The 21,567-nt window shown below is 37.6% G+C and overlaps 1 protein-coding gene across 4 annotated transcripts in view; it reads right to left on the bottom strand.

Moving 5' to 3' along the window:
- PAPOLG (poly(A) polymerase gamma) overlaps positions 1-15,682 on the bottom strand; it is a 29,534-nt gene extending 13,852 nt beyond the window's left edge. For all 4 annotated transcript variants that reach the window (XR_003524632.1, XM_027621859.1, XM_027621858.1 and 1 more), the window contains exons 1-8: positions 15,443-15,682; positions 12,211-12,372; positions 10,467-10,533; positions 6,760-6,841; positions 6,412-6,521; positions 5,103-5,156; positions 3,235-3,346; positions 978-1,067 (exon numbers count right to left, since the gene is read on the bottom strand). Coding sequence is in view for 3 of the 4 variants with exons in the window: in XM_027621859.1 (XP_027477660.1) it covers positions 978-1,067; positions 3,235-3,346; positions 5,103-5,156; positions 6,412-6,521; positions 6,760-6,841; positions 10,467-10,533; positions 12,211-12,372; positions 15,443-15,459 (694 nt within the window). In the remaining variant the exon portion in view is untranslated. The remainder of the gene's footprint in view (positions 1-977; positions 1,068-3,234; positions 3,347-5,102; positions 5,157-6,411; positions 6,522-6,759; positions 6,842-10,466; positions 10,534-12,210; positions 12,373-15,442) is intronic.
- Between the last annotated feature and the right edge of the window lie 5,885 nt (positions 15,683-21,567).

Genomic DNA, 21,567 nt, shown 5'->3' on the forward strand with positions numbered 1-21,567 from the left:
GAGTATCTGTGCACAATTTTTTTCTGAAGATGTATTTATTTGAGAGAGATAGTGTCTGAGAGTGGGGGTGGGGCAGAGGGAGAGAAGCAGACTTCCCCTGAGTGTGGAGCCCAAAGCAGGGCTTGATTCCAGGACCCAGACATCATGACCTGAGCCAAATCAAGAGTCAGATGCTTAACTTTCTGAGATACCCAGGCACCCTGTGTACAAATTTTTGTGTGGACATATGCTTTTACTTCTCTGAGATACTGTTTAATTTTAAATTGTAATTTAATTTTAAAATTCAGTTCCCTGGTTGCACATTTCAAGTGCTCAATAGTCACATGGTTACTTTTTGGATAGCACAGATATGAAGTATTTCCATCATCACAAAAAGTTTTATTGGAGAGTATGGTTTTAGACTATGTAAAACCTGGTGCCAGGAGTATAGCACTACTTAAATGTAGTTACAAATAATAGAAAATGATCTGTGCCAGCTCAGGATTGGGCCTTTTATGAACCATATGCTATGTATATATATTAGTTCCAGGCTTTATTAGAAAAGTGTCATAACATAAAAATAAAGTTGAAACTATCACTGTAGGTTCTTCATTTAATAAATTTACCGAATACCTACTACAAACTACATGCTGCTGGTAATGGGGAGACAAAGATGAATAAGATGGTCCTGCCCACAGAGAACGTGAAGAACAAGGAGGGTTTCATTCTTCCAGTTCTAACTCATTCTGACTGCTTGGCTAAAACCTGAGATGGGAAGTCAGGAGGTTTTAGTTTTCAACCAAGGAACAAGGAGGTAGAGTCACACGTAAGAGCACCATAACCACTGTACCTGAAAAAGAAACAGGATTCTCCAAAATCTACTGGACCTCAATCCCCAACAGAATTAATAGGCTCAGGAGTTTCCATATGTGCTCCTATCATTAGCAACTGAAAATTGTAATTTTATAATGCAAGCTTAAAAGATGTGGGATACTTACGTTTTGCCCATAATTTGACTGCTCTTAGCGTGAGTCTAAAAGTTTCTTTATTTGGCACTAAATGCAAAATTTCATCAGTAACTCTACAACCTGAAAAAGATAAAGCATTCATTTTTCATTATGCAACAAAATCTAGTTAATTCAGACACCCTTCTAATTTCCAGGCTCTCAAATGCTAAAACTATCAAAGATAATAAAATGTGGGCCATTTTCTCTATGTATTTGAAATTTAGCACATAGATGAGAAATTACTTTGCTTTTAAAGAATTAAAAAGTGCATGGGTAATGTGATTCAATATTAAAATAAGAGATGGATCTGAGTATCTTTAGCTTTCTTCACCATTTATCTTTACTGTTAATCAAATGTCCCCAACTTATAAAACTGTTATTGCTTTAACATACACCTTATTTCACAAATACTGGGATTTACTGTTGTACTCTGAAAGTACAATAAAAATGAAATGATAAAACAAAAGATGCCATAAGCCAGTGTTTTGTTCTCAAAGTGCAGTCTTGGACCCTTGGGAATGCTAGGTTAACCTATTTTTTTTTTTAAGTTTGTCAAACCAATTTTTATAATAACAATAAAACTTTGCCTCTTTACTGTGTTAACATTTGCACTAACGGTGCAAAAGCAGTGCTGGGTAAAAACTGCTAGTACCAAAGCTTTAACAACAAATTGTACTATTAAACAATTACCTTCACCACCACACATCTGAAGTTAGAAAACAGGAAAGGAGCCCATCCAATGTTTGAGCAAGTTTAAAGAAACCTGAGCTACCTGTTTTTTTTTAAGGAACACCATTTTTACTTAGAAGAATCCTAAAAAATGAACAAAGTGAGTCCCTCATTTCAAGGAAAACAAATGACAAAACTTGTTACCAATAATAAAATTTGAGCTTTCAGTAAAAATTAGAATTTTGGACAACTAGTATCTGCTACTGTAAGCCTGAGAGCTTTCCAATATGTAAAGGCTTTTCTGATGAGATTGGTGGTGATACTAATGAATGTGATTTTCCTGGATATTTTATAATGAAATGTGTGTTAACATTTTGAAGATCCAAATAACTTTGTGAACCAGTAATTTCCAAATGACTAAGCCTTGATAGTACAAAATCATGTATAGGTAAAAGATCCATTCAAAGAATAAGACAGACCCATAGATTTTAATGTAAGAATATAAAAAGTTAATTGATGTGGTTTTAGATCTGATATTCAAATTAACCTTTAAAAAAAAACTTTTACTCACCAATAAAAAGGAACAAACTTCTGATATATGCTACAAACATGGACAAACCTCACAAACACTATGCTAAGTGAAAAAAGCCAGACACAAAATACCACATATTGCATGATCTCACTTATATGAAATGTCCAGAAAAGGCAAATCTATAGACACAAGGTAGAATAGTGGCTGCCTAGGACTGGGGGTTGGAAAGGAGAATGACTGTAAATGTGTAAGAGGGATCTTTTGAAGATGATGAACATGTTCTAAAATTGGATTGTGGTGCACAACTCTGAATATGGTAAAGACTACAGAATTGTACACCTAAAAACAAATTTTATGACATGTAATTATACCTCAATAAAGCTGTTGAAAAGAAAAAGGATATTGTCACTGGTCACTTTGCTGTATTATCAAAGAATATCCACAATTTTCTGAAAAAGCTATTAAAATTCTCCTCCCTTTTCCAATTATGTATCTTTAAGAGGTCAGATTCTTCCTGTGCTTCAATCAAAACATTCTAAGAAATTGACTGAAAAAACAGATAGGAGAATCTAGCTATCTCCCATTAAGTCAAAGAGATTTGCAAAAATGCAAAAAAAAATGCCATTCTCACACAAAAACTATTTATATTCACTTAGAATGGGTTTCTTATTTTGAAATAAATACTTTAAAATTTTGTTTTTATTTCTAATATGGTATATATTGACAGATATTCCACATAAAATCTAAAATCTATTGATAGATTCCACATAAATGGAAGATCTTTGGGGTCTTCAATAAATTTTTAGAGCGCAAAGGGGTCCTGAGACCATTAAGTCCGCGCACCATTACTACAAACATAAACGTTTCAAATAAATGCATGTCTTTTAAAATGCTAAATGTGGTCAGATTATCTATATAAAGAAAATCACATCGTTTTTAACTGAGTTAATCCAATCCCTTAAAAAGTCCATTAATAGTTCTGCAAAAAAGATCTCTTTGTCTAATTGTTTTCAAGCAGATATCTGAGATTTTTTTTTAGAAGCTTACCATTTAGGCTGCGAATACACCTTATATCAAGGCTTCTCAGTCGAGAGTCGTCTCTTAGATCTAAATTATCTGATATGGTTTGAATTGCCAGTCTTGCAAAGACTAGATCAATCTTTGGAAAGATGCAAAAAAAGAGAAAAATATTACTTTTTCTCCTTCTAGTCCATTCTCCGCCCCCCCCACCCCAACCTCAAAAGTATAGTTCTAATTATTAGTTTGGGAAGTTCTACCAAAACTTAAAAAAGCTTATGTAGACAATCTCACATGGGAAAATCATTGCCAAGTTTTGTGAGGGTAATTAAATTTGCAAATTAAGGGAAAACATTTTAATTTTTTAGCATATATGCCAAGCATTAAAAAGAACATCAAAATCTTATGAATGAATTTCTAGATAAAGATGGCAGATCCAACACACATTTACATTCACTCCCTCTTGAAACCCCACTAAAATATCAGTAACAATTCATTCTGTTTTTTATTTAGTTTTAGTTTTGTTTTTAAAGGCATATTCCACTAGGACGAAGGGACTAAAAGGAGACAACAGCAAAAACTATGGAAGCAGATGGATAAGTGGTAACAGACTTAGCAGATTTAAGAAAGCAGAGATAAAAAATATTGTATACAGGAAAGAAGGACAGGAGGCTGTAAATAAATACATACATAAATAGAAAGGAACACTTAGAAAAATAACAAAGTTATTCTTAGAAATTAAAAATATGACAGCAGAAATGGAAAACAATAGGAAGCTTGGAAGATGAGAAAACCCCCACAAGCAGAAGAAAAATATAAATATGTGGTGGTCCAATATACAGAAAAAAGAGAGAAAACAAAGGCAGGAAATCCAAGAGAATTCAATACAATTTCCAAGAATGCAAGGACAGGAATTTCCAAAGTGGAAGAGGACTACTGAGTGCCTAGCATATTTGGTTGAAAAGACACATACCAAAGTACATTACCATGAATTTTACAACTATGAAGCCTAGGAATAAAAGATCATATTAAGTGTCTAAAGAGACAAAACAGATCACAAAGGACGAGAAATCAAAATGGCATCACATTTTCAACACAGCATGAAAGGTAGAAGACAATGAAGCAAAGCCCAAAATTCTGAGCTACATTTCCCACCTAGAACTCTATACTCAGCCAAACTATTATTTTGGTGTGAGAACCAAATAAAGACATTTTTAAACATGCAGGATCTCAAAAATATGTGCTCTTTCTCAGGAAGCTAGTGCATGAGTGACAGTTAAGTCAAAAAAGAAGAGAAATCCCAGGATGATAGTAAAGAAAGATCCAGGATGCCAGCTGGTTATCCTTCATGGAGAGCAATCGGTGTGGAATCCAACATGTGAGAAGACTCACGTATTTTTTTAAGATGATAATGACAGAACACCCGAGAAATCTAAATCTATTTAGAGGAGATTCAGACAGCTAGCAAAGACTGACTTTGAATTAGTGTTAAGGATAAAAACCAAGCAAACAAAATGCAAAACAATTATTAACTCCCAAGAAACAAAATGCCACAAAGAATGATAATTTAGTATACTTTGTGCTCAGTTTTGAACTTTATCAGATCATAATAATGTAAACACTGAATATTGCTCCAATCAAAATGATAACATAATTATTTTAGATTATAGGAATAAGAAGGTGTATATAAAAATCATGGGGTAGGGATGGAAGTTGGTTCATTTTCCACAGGGAGAAGTCAATAGATATAGGAGAAAGAAAGGTGAGGAACTATTTAAAAACTATTTGATTCTTTAAAATATGTGTCTTTGTCAGTCTGATTTAAAAAAAAAACAAAACTGAAAAAAGCCCTATGTATTAATTCAGTTGCAAAGTCAGAAAAAATATTAAACACTTACTTCAATTCCATCAAATTCAAATTTTATAACAGGTACAAAGGCATCTTCTACAGCCTACAAAAGAGGACAAGAATTAGAACATATAAATAATCCTTTATTTATTTATTTTTAAAAAAGATTTTATTTATTTATTTGTCAGAGAGAGAGCACAAGCAGGGGGAGCGGCAAGCAGAGCAGGCACAGGGAGAAGCAGACCTCCTGCTGAGCAAGGAGCCCGATGCGGTACTCCATCCCAGGACCCTGGGATCATGACCGAGCTGAATGCAGACGGTTAACTGACTGAGCCACCCAGGCGTCCCTAAATAATACCTTAAAGGTATAATCCTTTCTCTATCCTTCCTAACTGCAAATAATGTGAATACCTTTGCTAAAAAGTGAAAATGTTCTTGGTCTCACATTCCAAATAAGTGCTTCTACTCTGTGATTGTGTTAAGATACAGAAAATGTCATGACAGTGGTTATCTAATTTATTATCCTCCTAAAAATATCAGAAACTGGCAGGCAGAACTGCTATTACCTGGGTACTTACTATTGGTTGAGATTAAATTGAAAACTGATTATTTACAAAGAGCTCTAGTATTGGAAATTAAAATATAATCAGAGCTCGTGATTAATCCATTAAAAAAATACAATCAATGTAATTTGGACTTAGTAGAAATGTCATCTTTCTGAGCTTTCCTTACTCCCCCAACCTAACAAATTCTTAACCTCCTTCTCCATTCCCAGATGCCCAAATAATGCAGATCCTTTCAACTTCATCTTACCCTAGCACTTCAGATTGCATTAAAGCTATGTTTGTTTAGTTCTCCTAATCCCTCCCTCCCATAAACTATGTCTTGTTCACTATTGTATTTGTGGAACTAAGAACAGTATCTGACAGATCACTGGTGCTGAAATTTCATTTGCTGAATGAATGGCTAGATATGCCCAAAGAGAATGACTAATTGAATCTTAGACATATTAACAGCTATCATTTGATATGCATCAACCACTTATCAAATATTATAGTCAATGTTTATGTCAATTATCTCATTGATCCTCAGAAAAACCTTATAAAAAGTTATCACTACATCTCCATCTTACAGCTTTGAGGAAACTAGGCTCAAAGAAAATAGGTAACTTAAAATCTAAGAGCTAATATGTGGTAGATTCTAGATTCAAACCCAGATCTGTATTAACTATAAAGCCCATGTTCTTAACCATCTGTTATTTTAATAAGATACAGCAACTTCTTAAGAAATATTTCAACAATCATAAGCCCAAGCTTTTGTTAACGGGTTCAAAATATTACATACCAGAGGATACTTACTCTTAAGTTTCTAATGCCATCTTGATGTTTCAATTTTTCAAAAAAAGACTGAAAAAAATCAGACCTCTCCACATGTCTTGGAGCTACACAAAGTGCATCAATGTCAGCTCCTGCAAATCAAAGTATTTCTAAGTAAGACTATATTAAGTATGTATTACATTTTTGTTAAAACATATAAAAACATTATGTACAGAAGAAAATGTGTACGATGAATAAAGGAAAATGTTAACAATGATTAGCTCTGAGTAGTGAGATAATGGGTATTTTTTTCTTCTGTACTTCTAATTATGAATAACAATTAAGAGCTTGTTATTGAAAGTTCTTATCAGAACACAGAAAAGCAGTTACCTTTCGTGTGTACTCCAAGCCTATAGGAGCCAAACGTGAAAATTTTACCACCAACAGTAGCCACAACAGAAGGTGGGAGATTCTAAAATTAAATTAAATTAAATTAAACAAGTGACATTCAATTGTTGAAATTATTTAGCATAAAAATTGCCTAAATACTACTGATATATACTGTATTTGTCAACTTTGGGAAATTGAGATTTGTGAAATACTTCAGAGCTCTTTGGGCTGCACCTTGAAGTAATGAGAATATTCCCAGAGTAAAGAGAAAACAAATTCAAGCCTACTGTACATGGACACATCTCTCTTAAGAAAAACATTTTTTATCACTTGACCCTACTCATCCGTGTCTTTGGCTATATCATTCTGAAGTCACCAAGGAACTCTTAACTACCAAACTAATGCACTTTCAGTTCTCTATAGTATCATACACTTAACTCATTCCACTTCCCCATTATTTTTTGTGACAAATATGCTTAATTTCTTGATTGAATTTCTGCAACCTTTCTCTAAGAAAGTGGTCATCCTGACATGACCTCCTTATGAGAGGTAATCTAACATCTTTAATGAAATTTTTTAGACTGTACCAGAATTATAAGGCTACCCTTTACCTCTCTCTGGAGCCAATTCCAACTTGCCATCAGGTATTTTCACTCAGACATTTTGATCCACTCCAACATTCATGCTTAAAACAAAATATTCTTCCTATGATAAACCAGGTATCCCTTCTGATTTCTTTCTGTTCCTCATTTTCCTTAATACCTATACCTGTAGTTGTATTCTTCTTGGCTTACCAAATCTTAGCTTATATCCCTCACATGTTACCTCCTTTCTATTCAACTACTATGCCCTTAAGTCTACGCTTTAATAGAATCTTAAGCTACCTTCTTGACCTTATTTTCTCCTACTCCATTTTGTACAAAATTCACTTGATGTTCTTACTCTATTATATAACTCTTCTGCTCAAAACTTGCTAATGCATTATTCTTCTCTGACTACTAAGGTAAGGATCCATGGATCCTGAGAATCTCCACAATATGCTCTCATGGATCTTTCTTGCCTTGTCTCGTCTCCTCATCTTCGCTTCTGAAGCTCCAACTGCCAACATGTTACATAATCCAGTCTCCTTTCCACTGCACTTGCCATTCTCCCTATCTCAAATGCTTGCCCATCCTCTCTGGGTATCTGAATACCACCGGTTTTTTCAAAGTTCAAGTTCCACCTTTTTCATGAAGCCTTCTCTGATGATCCCCCATTGCATAACAAGCTCTTTCCCCTCTGTGCTCCTCCACTATTATCTTTAACCTCTTTTATACTACATTTATTACTGACTTTTTTCCCTGAATACATGTCTTATCTCTTCAACTATATTTAAATTCCTTGAAAATGAGAACTGTGTCTACTATTTCTATTTTTTAAATAATGCCCAGTGCAAGTTTCAAAGAATAATATCCCTTGATTAACTTGAATGAAATTATCTATACAACAGGATATTATGTTTGTTACTTCCTCTGTTTAATGGATATTAATGTTTAAGATTACCACACATGATTTTAGAGCTAGAAAGAAGTCTGTAAATTTAATATGAATCAAAAGGATAGAGAAGATAGGATCTTTTGGTTTACCCTCCTACTTTCTATTTTAGTTTACTTTCCTACTTTGAAAAGCTAGATTCTTGCATGATTTATGAGAAAGTGATACACCAGAGTAAAATATTTTCATCACAAACCACACTATTTAACTAAAATGATCTGTTTGAGTTCTAGATGGTTTATAGCTTAAATATCGCAACTGTATGTGGAATAGTCAAATGATCTTTGATCTAACTCAAATTCTTCTGATATTTTCCGAACTAAAATATGCATAAATAAAAGGAACAGTTGATACAGAAAATGAAAAAAAAAATCGCTTTATCCACGCAGTGGAAGATGTCAAAACCAATTAAAAAATTTTTATAATGAGCTATTTTATTCACTTTGCTTAAAAAAAGAAATCCAAATTATGGCAAAGTCTTTAATTTTTATGCCTAGAAATTAAATGTAAACCAGTGATTGCTTTTTGCAGATTAAAGTATTAATGTGAGTAAAATAGGAGAAAAAGCAATTTAATAAAAGCAAAAAACAAAAAAAACTTTGACCTTGAAACAATACTATTGGATTTTTCTGTTAACTGTGAAGAAACTTTGAAGAAAATTAGGTACATCTCTCAACAAATATAGCCTCTTTTGTGAATAATAATACTTGATTTATCTCAAATGCATTCTATAATAGGGATGGAAGCAAAGAACTTGGCACAACCACAATATTTGACATAAACACCACACAGTAAGTCAAAGCTTGTAACTATGATTTTAAAATAATTCTAGCAAGCTGAGTATTTGGTTTGCACACCCATTATAATTATGGGCTGATCAGAGAGGGACAACAGATTCCTTTAACATTTATTTAATGCCTGAGCTCTGTCCTGAGATTATGTAGGTGACCAAGATAGGTCTTTTTCTTATGGAGCTGATCACCTAGTAGCAGAAAAACAAACATGAATTTTTTTTTGTTACTCATGACTAGCATTTCACCTGCTCAGAATTCAACTTATCTGAAAATCTCAACTACTGATAACCCTGAGAGTTCAGAAATGAGTCAGATAGCTGTTTGGCAGCAAAAGTAAACAACATAAAGACCATTTATTTAAACCCAATGACTGCAGACTTAGCAGAGTCCCATGACCTTATTCTGAGTCCATTGTTGGAAAAAAAAAAAACACAAAACAATTTTAAACATGTACCATAGGTACAGAAAGAAATACTAAAATTTACAATAGAAAGAATTCTAACAGATGCTTATCTAATTTCTAAATCCAGGCAGATTAAGATCAGAAAGAGTTTACAGAGAGACACACTGACTGCTGTAATATATTAACTTCCAGCTAATTGTTAAGGGAAAGACAGGAAAACTATAAAAATTATAAAAACCAAACAAAAACTTAAAATACAACAGTTTGGGCCACTCAGGGAAGGGGCAAATAGTGTCACCCACTTGCACACACCCTACTTCAATTTAGTACAGCCAGTAAAATAATATTCAGTGATGATTCTCAGACATATGAAAATTCAATTACATTCAAAATACTCTAAGCAAGAAAAATGTAACTTTTTTTAGAAGAAAAATAGTTAAGGTACTGGAGGGGAAAAAAGTTGCATAATTATAAATTAGGATTTGCAAACTCCTATGTCTCAGGGGTCAGGAAAGTATGCAAATGTAAGGTATACATAAGAAACACAGAAACTGATAAATGACAGGTGCTGTGTCAGAGAGAGAGCAGGCATTGGTGGGGCCACAAGGCAATGGAGGGCAGGAGCCCAAATCCATTCAAGCCTCTTCCTGCCTTGCGCAAAGGTAGGCCCAATGTTGCCAGATCTGGTATTTCACAAGATGTCTGAAATCTGGCTTTTAAAGTAAAATCCCTTGATATTTAAATTTTGGTAAACTACATCTAATTCAAGCAGGAAATCTATGTAGAATTGTAGCTAGATACTGGGGTAAATTCTCATTTATCTCATTATCATTATTTAGAGACTCAACTGTCTAGACCAATTCATTACCAAGTATACCAAAAGCCTATTACAGATTATTCTCAACTCCTGCATCCTATTACCAGGACTAATGAAGAGGACATAATGAAACTGAATTCAATGTAGTTTAGAGCCTTACCTTACTCTCACTGACATCAGAAATCCATTCTTTTACTAAATTGTTCAATTTACCAAGAACAACGAGTCTATAATAAAAAAAAAAAATCCTTTAGATTAAAACTAAGAAAACCCAAAAACAGTATTTAAAAAAGTAGTTAAACATATAGGCAGAACCTTTATGTTGGTGTTAAGAGTAAAAGCACATTATACATGGGCTAATGCTGTCACATCTATTGATACATGGCACATCTCTTTGACATTCTTAGGTCCCTAAGAGTTCCAAAGAAATGATAAATGTGATGATAGTATTTTGGTCTTTGAGCTATTCTCAAAGTTCAAAAAGCCTAATAAAAAAATCAAAATTACCTTCAGTAAGTCTGCAGAGGCCAACTGAATTGTCAACTTTCTTGGCCTTACTATGGAATAAAATCAATTCAATGTGGTGGTAGAGGTTAGCATTCTCTCACCTACAGTCATAGATCTTTGGATAATTAAAATGGGTAAATTAAATATTGGCTAATTTTTATGAAATAGTATCACTTAATAACAGCAGTTTGATATTAAACCAAACTTTCAACCAATAGCATATGTAAATCCACATTAAAAAAAAGAGAGAGAAGAAAAGTAGAGTTTAGACATCTCAAGGATAACATATAAAAAATGAAATTCCTGAGATATCCAAACTTGCTTCTCCCTCAGCCTTCTCTGGGTAATGGAATTCCATCCTTTGAGGTGCTAAGACCCAAAACCTTGGCATCATCCTTAACCTCTCTCTCTCTCACACATATTCCAGTCATTAAACAACACTACCTTTAAAATATATCCACAACTCTACTTCTTATCACCTCCACTAACATCCCCCTTAGTTCAACACCCCCATCCTTTCCTCCCTGGATCTTTATAATAGCCTCCTAACCAGTCTCCTGACTTGTGCCCTTGATCCCTCTTCAGGCTATTCTCAATATAGCAGCCAGAGTGATTGTGTTAAAACATGAGTAAATCATGTCAATCTTCTGCTCAAAAACCTAATGGCTTCCAATTTGACTCAGAGTAAAAGCCAGAATTTTTATAGTGACTTAAAGGTCCTAAGTGACCTTGCTCTCCAAGCAACTTCCCACCTCATGTTCTTTAAGCTCATATTCACCTGCTTAATCACTCTGCTCTGGACACCCAGGTTACTTACTGTGTAATTCCTTAAATATACCAGGTACACTCCCACCTCAAACCTTCTGCCTAGAATGCTCTTCCCTCAAATATCTACATAGTTCCCTCTCTCACTTTGAAAATTTCGCTCAGTCGTTGAGCATCTGCCTTTGGCTCAAGTCACGATCCCAGGGTACTGGGATCAAGCCCTGCATCGGGCTCCCTGCTCGGCGGGAAGCCTGCTTCTCCCTCTCCCACTCTCCCTGCTTGTGTTCCCTCTCTTACTGTTCTCTGTCAAATAAATAAATAAAATCTTAAAAAAAAAAAAAGAAAATTCCACTCAAATGTCAATAACGCCTTCCAGATAACCTCCACTTCCAGCTTCATTTTTCTCAGCAGCATTTGCCATCTGTAACATTGTATTTATTTTATTTATCTGGCTAATTGTTAGTCTCTTCCCCTAATCTCCACCTAAAATATAAGCTCCATGAGGGCCAAAATTTCTCTTCATTTTGTCATTTTTTGTATCCCTAGGCAGGGGCATGGGAGGTACTTTATATTTGCATAATTAATGATTAAATAACATACTGTAAAATATTTTGCATTTTTAAATGACATACCTGTGGTTCAATTCTTCCTCATCTTCAAATACTCCAAAGGGTTTCATGGCATCAATTAATTTCTGTGTGTAAATATGATCAATTTCTTTAGGACATGCCAAACTAATTGGAGAAGTGATTCCATAATGCTTTTGTTGACGCTGGCTGTCCAGCATGGTGTTTCTGTTCAAGAAAAATGAAACAGCAGAAAAAATTTAAAGTATCATATCATACTGATATATTTAATCTCTCAATCCACTCATTAATTTAGCTACCTTAAAAGTTTACTTAGTACTTTGGTTGGGGCAGGCACTTTTTGGAGGGGGGGAAGGGTATTTTGTGTTTATTTTGATGAAGGGCTATTCATACTGCCTCCAGCTTTCATGGTTAGGATGTCTTTTCAAGCCAAAAGCAGCATGTGTTGGCATCAGGACAACTGTGCCAGCACCACTTAGCTCAAATGCAAAAAGCCTGAATGGGAGCTGGGCCAGAGCCACCTCCACTACACCCTGCGGACTTAAGTCAAGTACCATCTATATTCAATCTTTGAAAAGCAGTCAGCCACTTGAAAGAAAGCTCTGAGTAAGAACAATGTTTTCCCCCCTCAGGAAAGAAACAAAAACATCCCATTAGAAGGTCCTTGTGAAATATCCTGGCGTTTAAAAAGAAATCACAACTAGATTTGTCCTTGAGAAACTTCCATTAACATCCTTTGCTGAAATCAGAATTTATAGTCCTAACGTTTTGTGACTCTAGTTAATTGTTCTCTACATTTAGATTGGCACCCAGACCATTTTCACACTAAATAACTATCAAATTCTTTACACTTTTATCGGCACAATACAAGCCAACCTCCAAAAGATTCTAGCTATCAGAAAATTATAGTCTTGAATAAAGTACAATCGAATTTCTGAGTTTGGATTTCAGTAATTTCAAAATAAATTTTGGGACCAACATGGGTCGGTAAAACTTTTTATTTTCCTAAGAAAGTAAAAATAAATGTACACAATAACCAACTAACCCTACCATCTATCTTCACCATTCGATGTTCAGGACCCTTAACAACAAAAGTAAGAATGTAATCTCAAAATATAAAAGAACAGTCGGGGCGCCTGGGTGGCTCAGTTGGTTGAGCGACTGCCTTCGGCTCAGGTCATGATCCTGGAGTCCCGGGATCGAGTCCCGCATCGGGCTTCCTGCTCAGTGGGGAGTCTGCTTCTCCCTCTGACCCTCTTCCCTCTCGTGCTTTCCATCTCTCATTCTCTCTCTCTCTCTCAAATAAATAAAAATCTTTAAAAAAAGATAACAGTCTTCTAAATGAATAAATTAGCTCTGTAAACAACAACACGAAAATACAGTAGTGATTGTTTTTGAATTTTAACTGGTCAAAACACTGACTTATTGCCACTAAGTTCTCAGAGGAAGGCATGCTCTTTAGCTAAAGATTTCATTAGGTAAGGAGGGAGAATCAAACCGAAGATAAAATAGCCTATATATCTTCATAAATGATTCAAAGAAACAAAAGGGAAACACCAATACTAGCAACTTTAATTTCTTTCTGTTATTAATTTTCCTGTGGAACAAAATTTCAATTAGCTACTTCAAGTAACTTCTTTTTAAAGATTTAGCTTTTTACCTCTAAGAGAGCTATTTTGGTATTGTCTGTGTGTTTAAATATGTATGGTAAATGGATGGGACAGACTGATTATATGTGATTATTCAATTAATTTTGACAACAACCCTAAGAGGTAGGTGCCGAATAAATGCCATTTTATAGGTAAGTACCCAAGATCCAAGGGATAGGAAGAGCCAGAATCTGAACTCCAAATCCCAAGATCTTTCCACCACTCCATTCTCCCTTGAACAAATACCTTTGTTCTGATACTATGATCTTGGGTCCCCCTTTCTTATCTGTATGCTGAAAAAGTTGGCTATCAAAGCTTCCTACCCTACTAGAACTAAAATTCCAAATCTATGGTTCTGAACCTCCCTCATGGGTGGGGGGGAAGCCAAGCAAAAGAATCCCACATTCCCTTCAACTCATCAATTTCACTTATAAGTAAACACCCTAGATAAATTCTAGTACAAGTGTACAAGGAAACATGTACAAGAATGTTCACTGCCACACTGTAACATTAAAAACTTAGAAACAACCTCAAATAATCACTAACAGGAAAAGGACTAAAATAGGGTGTATCCCTACAATGGAATACAATACAGTAATTATTATGAATTAATAAGAGTTGAAAATATTAACATGGACAAAGTTCAAAGATACTATGTTGCCTAAAGAAGTTGCCAAATGACGTCCGATACTAGTTATAAAAAGCTTAAAAAGAAGTAAAACAATGCCCGTTATTATGGACACTTACATATGTTGTAATAGTATTTTTAAGAACGCAGCAATAAACATCAAGTTCAGGACTGTGAGGAACTCTGGGGAGGGTGGTGAATGGAATAACAGGAGGTAAGAGAATCTTTAAGACATATCTGTAATGCTTGATTTCTTTTAAATAGAGATATGTATGTGTACACACACCCCCACACACATATAGGATGTTATGCTTTGGGAGAGATGGATGTTGACTACACAATTGATGCTTATGTTATTCTCTGCATTTTTGTCTAAATTATTTCCTAATAAACCAAAATGTTAAGGGCTACAACAAAATCTTGCCAAACACGAAAACCGTTTCTGACTTATCAATGTGTGAGCAGGAGGTATAGACCGGTAGATATACTGTGGGCCGGTGGGGGAGGCCGGGGGAGGGCGAAAAGATCATAGCTTTTATTAAAAAGAAACGCATGGGCTGGGATAGGTCATTCACTCCTGAAGACCAGGAGACAGCCGGTCGGGAGGGAGGAGGGGGAGGTAGGGGGATGGTATTTGCGCCAATGCAGACAGGAGCAGAGACGAGCTCAGACAGTGCTGGGGGCAGAGAGTGACCGACAATTTCTCCCCACGGACACCCGCGCCTCTCCCGCCACTCCCTTGTCTGGGGGCGTCCTCCGAGGCGGGACAGGCGAGGGCAGATGGGGGCTCCAGGAGTCCCCGAGTCTGTGCAGGGGTGGCCAGGTGAGCCTCCGGGTGCAGGGAGGTGCCCTTGCCGACCGGCCAGGAACGGGGAAGGAGACTACTCGGGCGAGCTCCAGGCAGGGCGCGAGGGGCAGGGAACGGACACCGGTCCCGGGCCGACCACCCTAAACCCACTCTTCTCCGCTTCGCCCCCAACCGCCGCCCCCCACCACTTACGCAGACATCTCTTTCATCGCTTCCTGCGTCTCCCTCACCGGCGAGTATCGTTCTCTCTGGAGTCAAGTTCTTGCTCTTCCTTTCTCCTCCTGTCGACTTTCCTCCGGTCGCTTGTAGCTCGCTTGCTCGCTCACTTTCTCACTTACTACGGCCGAGGCATCCAACCGAGTAGTGAAAACACCACAAAACCGGCTCTATTTATGACAATACAGCGCGGCCGACGCCAATATGGCGCCGCTTCCCAGCCTGCCCCTCGCCCGCTGCGGCCCCGCCCCTGGAGGCCTGGACCCGCCCTCGACCCCGCCCCCTCCTCCTTTTGGTCCCGGGAGGTTCCGGGGGCCCCGCCCACGGGCGGGGGCACAGGCTCTGGCTGTAAACGCCGGTCGGAAGGAGCGTTTTGTACCCTCCTTTGTCCGTGGGACTGTCAATCCAAGCAAACCGCTTGGAATGTAATTAGGAACATATTTTCCTTGTTTCACTAATGAAAGACTATATTTTTAAAAAAAGATCACAACCTTGCCTAGCAAATACTGGTTTAACTCTTCCGTTATCCTACATCTTTAATTAGTCATAATCATACGTAATCAATCCACTCGAGATTTTGTCGTGATAGGGTCACACCGAGGAACGTGTGACTACAATTATCCCAGGGAAAAGCAAACTTGTAAATTGGAGGCTAATCTGTTCACTTCATCTCTACGTCCCCCTGATTTATGACATTGTGGCAGTTGAGGGGGGGTTGAAAGGAGAATCGCTAGCAGTTTGCAATAGGAGGATAAATACAAGAAATAATTTAATAAACTAAATCATTACAAGGAAAAGGATGTCAAGAAGCTGCTTTTTCTCGGAATGTGACTCAGAGTCATAGGAAATAGAGGTGATTACTTATAAAATTATTCATTCATTCATTCAAAAATATTTATTGAAAACCAAGCATTGTTAGGCACTAGCAGCTTAACGGTGCATAAAACCAGATGTATTCTTTAACCTTATGAAGATCAGAGTTTAGTGAGGAAACAATCAAATATAAGTGATATTCTTCTATTGTAGAACTAAAAGCACCTACTATGTGTCAGGCAGTAGAGATAATTCCTGTCCTTCAGAGTTCACAGTCTAGTGGAGGAGGACAAACATATATACAGAGATCATTGAAATACAGAGGGGCCAAGGGATTTAGGGAGGCTTAAAGAGGGCCACCTATTGGAAGTTGGATCTAAACGCTTGATTAGATTCAGGCTAAACACTGCATCACACCAGGAGTCACATTATGAACCTCTGGTAGTCCCATCATTGGTCATAGTAAGATTGACTACTGGGTTTAGGTACTGACAGTCATCTTGGAACTAAATAGTAATCTGTGGGGTGATAACTTTGGCACTAGGTGAATATCCAGCTGTCCATCAACCTTTCACCTAATGGTTTCAGCATCTGTTGATGGTATTGGTTTAATTATTTCCTTAGAGGAAAATTGTGATTTTCCAATTCTGTCTACATTTATAGCTGGCATTTTTCTGGAAAGAAGAGCTTTTCTTCATTGACTAGGACTATTAGGTTATTCTGCAATATCAATATGATTCCTACTGCAAAGGAAAAATATTCCTTTCCCTTCTAGAGTTAAGAACTTGGTATAATGGCCACCTTCAAAGAAGTTCTTGTTTATTTGCTTGATTATTTTATTCCTTTTATTTATTTATTTATTTATTTTGAGTTTCATATGGACTCATTTTTTAATATAGTTAGCATGTTTCAATCAATTACAGTCATGGTTCTTTTGATGCTAAAATTGTCCCAACTTTGGTCAGTGGGTTCCTCTGTCAAGCTGGTTCCTTGGCTAGTGTTTAAAAAAAATTTTTTTAAGTCAATATGATAGGTGGGAAAGTGGTGTTTCTTTGTGGTTTTACATATCCCTAATCAGTGGTATTTCACTAGCAATTTATATTTCTTACTCAGTGGATTCAAATGTTTTGTCCATTTTCCTTGTAGTATAACTGTCTTTATACCAGTAATCCAGACTCACCCCTACAAATGAGATTTTCTCAGGGCTTTCTGCTGGTCTGTTTCAGCTGCAACCTCCCTCTGCTTGAGTTTTTCCTTCTGATCATCTCTTGCTCTGGAATGAGTCTTGAAATAGCTTATTCAGAAAGGAGGTACATTTTCCTAGTTCTGGCATATTTGAAAACATGTCCTTCAAAGCTTGGTAGATGGTGCTTTATTGTTACCTGGTGAGTCTTAAACACTTGTAAAATTCTTATCTTTGAAGTCTAAAAATTCTGTCCAAATAGGCCTTTGTATGGCCGTCTTTTTCCTAAAATGTGTCTGGAACATAATGAACATTAACAATGTTTTCTGACTACTTTTTAAAAGATCAGATTAAGTTCCCCCTTTTTTTTACTTAAAAATTGCTTCTGTTCCACCCATCAATTAGCTCTTTTTTTGTTTGTTTGTTCAGGTAAACAGAATTGCAACTTCGGAGAATGTTAAATGTTCATGCAAGTAATTCAGGGAAAAAATTTTTAAAAATTGTTATTTTAGCTTTTTAAATATCTACTGGGCTGCCTATAGCACAAGTAGGGTATATCTGTCTTGCTCACCAGCTCATCCTCAGAACTTAACATGTGTTTAATAAAGATTTGTTGAAGGAATTGATTTCCAATATTATTTTCCCTTATGTCTTTCCTCATCTCATCATCTCTTCATCTTTTTGCACTAATTGGTAGACAATTTCCACTTTGCCTTCTGCCTCTAACTTAATATTCTGATGTGTCTGAATGTTATGTAAGTATTCTGTTGGAACCTTTCCATCTCTGAACCACCTTTATTAACTCAAAGCATTTCCTTTACCTGGCAGATTGTTGTAGCAGAGTATTGCTCACACTGGTCATTAGCAGGTTATGACTAACACCTTTTAAAATATGACTAGAAGAGTATGGTATTTCAGGTAGGATCATCCAAAAATGACCTTGGAAACTGAGGCTGGGGATGCCCACATATTGTGCCAGAAAGAACTAGGGTCTACCCTTCTACCAGCAGGAGCAGTTGTGCTCACACTTAGCTTCCCAGGAGGGCTTTCTACCCATTGCAAAAGGGGCTACAACTTCTTCTTCTTCTTTTTTTTTTAAGATTTTATTTATTTATTTGACAAAGAGAGAGAGAGAGAGTGAGAGAGCATAAGCAGAAGGAGTGGGAGAGGGAGAAGCAGGCTTCCCACCGAGCAGGGAGCCTGATGCGGGGCTCGATCCCAGGACTCCAGGATCATGACCTGAGCCGAAGGCAGCCTCTTAACGACTGAGCCACCCAGGTGCCCCAGGGCTACAACTTCTTAGGGGTCCCTGAGATCCCCAGCTGTTGGGCAGCTGGCACCTAAGGTCAGTCACCCTGGCTCTGAATAATCTCTTTGCCCACATTCTGACGAGGCTGCTTTCTCACAAGTTTACTCTAAGAAGATACCATCTTGGGGACATGATCTTCCATTGGAACACACATAGCACCTAGCCATAGCATCCTTCTCTCTGGGATGTCTGGAAGAGCTAGACTAGGCCATCTTCTCTTTCTGACTCTTGGCTTCTAATTTCCCCCATTAAGGCCTGTTCCTTAACTCAAGCTGAATGACCATGTGGAATTCACCCTAAGCCCTGTTGCGTGATAGGTAGTGACCACGCAGAGACTCCCTACCCACGCTGAACAACAAAAATAAAATATGTGGTTGAATTTGCTCTCAATGGATTCATGTCCAGTGCTGCTCAGTTGATTTTGAACAGATAGGAGTTGGAAGTTGTCAGAAATTGATATGGGTCCTGTTACAGAGTATGTGTTTGACTCCATTCCCCACCCTGCCCTCCAGTTCTGGAGATGGAGCCCTCAGTAGGCAATAAGATCATGACAGTAGAGCCATCGCCCTTAAAAGAGGAGACAGGAGAGTATTTGCTTCTGTCTTTTTTTTTTTAAGATTTTATTTATTTATTTGACAGATAGTGAGAGCAGGAACACAAGCAGGGGGAGTGGGAGAGAGAGAAGCAGGCTTCCTGCTGAGCAGGGAGCCCGATGTGGGACTCGATCCCAGGACCCTGGGATCATGACCTGAGCCAAAGGCTGAGGCTTAACGACTGAGCCACCCAGGCGTCCCTGTTTGTACAACTTTTTAAAAAAAGATTTTATTCATTCATTTGCCAGAAAGAGAGAGAGGCAGACACTCAACTGACTGAGCCACCCAGGCGTCCCCTGTTTGTACAATTTTTAAAAAAGATTTTATTCATTCAACAGAAAGAGAGAGAGAGAGAGCACAAGCAGGGGGAGTGGCAGGTAGAGGGAGAGGGAGAAGCAGGCTCCCTAAACAGATCAGGGAGCCCGACTCGGGGCTCCATCCCAGGACCCTGAGATCTTGACCTGAGCCAGAGGCAGACGCTTAACTGACTGAGCCACCCAGGCATGCCACTTGTTTGTACAATTTATTGTTTTTTGTTTTTGTTTTTTTAATATGAATTCAGTGCAGAGGCTCCTGGGTGGCTCAGTTGTTAAGCGTCTGTCTTCGGCTCAGGTCGTAGTCTCAGGGTCCTGGGATCAAGCCCCACATCGGGCTCCCTGCTTGGCGGGAGGCCTGCTTCTCCCTCTCCCACTCCCCCCGCTTGTGTTCACTCTCTTGCTGTGTCTCTCTCTGTCAAATAAATAAATAAAATCTTTAAAAAAAATAGTATGAATTCAGGGCAGAGAAGGGACAAAACAGGTGCCTATTCATTTTTCTGTATCTAGAATAATATGTAAAGTCCTAGATATGCTTTAAGCAATTCAAGAGTCCATTGATAGATGAGTTTGCCCTGAAGAGGAATTCCAATTCCAAGTATCTGGATTTTCATGGTTTATGTTTGTGGGGTGAGGCCCCTTGTGTCTCCGAGTATTTTCTTGCATTAAAAAACCTGCTAGCTTCATTGGAAGAGACTTTGCTCTGTGGACTTAGATGCGTCAAACCAAGCAAGGTAGCAATCAACAGCTTTCCTGGGGGCTGGCTTAACTGCCTGAAGTTAGGGACCTCAGCAACCCCTCCCAATTGTTTCTCCCCTACACATTCAGAAGGGCAGGAAAAGTCTTTACACCAATTTAAATCTTCTTCCCAGAGCTCGGGGGATTAACATATAAACTCAGTGGACAGAGCAGGTAGGTTTCCTGCTTCTCTCCAAATTGAAGGCAAGATTAATTACGGTGCTCACCTGTTTCTGAACCAGGACTGGTAATGGATCCTGGCTGTGCGCTCCCCGAAGCCGCTCTTACCCACGGTTCTCTGTGGACTCCCCGGCTTTGATCAGCCCATTCCCTCTCAGCAGGCTAACACGGTAGCCACAGGACACAAGTGCTTAGTTTACAATCATGTTAATTTTGCTTTTTGTTTGTCTTTAGCAGTTGGAGATTAATGAGTAAAAAGGGTGTTTAAATTTTCAACCAGCCTTCTTTTAATCACTTGGCCGCATTGTTGCTGGCAGTTTTATTACTTTGATTTCCTGAATTAATCAGGTGTATCGTTTCCTCGTCCAGTGTTGGGTATGGTGTGGCAAACGAGAGTCCTACCAGGAACTGCTGGTGCTGCTCTGGATGCCACGAAAGGCTGTTGTGAAAATTCTTTAGGGTCTTTGTCATGATTTGTCATAGCATTTTGTTGCTGAATGCATCCCTGGCATTTTAAATAAATCAGGGACATTTCCAAAGTATTTTTTCAAAGGATGCTGCTAGGCTCATTCTTCATAGCTACAGAATCCCAAATTAGCCTTTATCTGTTGGGATGGTGAAAATTAATTCAGATCTTGGAGTAAATTCTTTAGATGAGGCTGTTGCTACTCCCAGCTCCTAATTCTGTCTTCCGAACTGAGGAACACAGACTCCATCCATTCCACTGCAGGTTTTCTTCAGAGTGTGCTTCTGGCATGTACACAAACAAGCTGGGCCTTGATGATTCTGTCTCAAAGAGGCTTCATATCAAAGAAATCCCCCTCAGGTCTAATACATTGTAATGCAGTTTTGTATACACAGTGCCATTGGGTATGCGTCATTCCTGGCAGTAAGGGACAAGGATAGCTTTGCTTTTTTTTAAAAGATTTTATTTATTTATTTGACACAGAGAGACAGCAAGAGAGGGAACA

The sequence above is a fragment of the Zalophus californianus genome, chromosome 8, assembly GCF_009762305.2.
Source record: "Zalophus californianus isolate mZalCal1 chromosome 8, mZalCal1.pri.v2, whole genome shotgun sequence".
NCBI lineage: Eukaryota > Metazoa > Chordata > Mammalia > Carnivora > Otariidae > Zalophus > Zalophus californianus.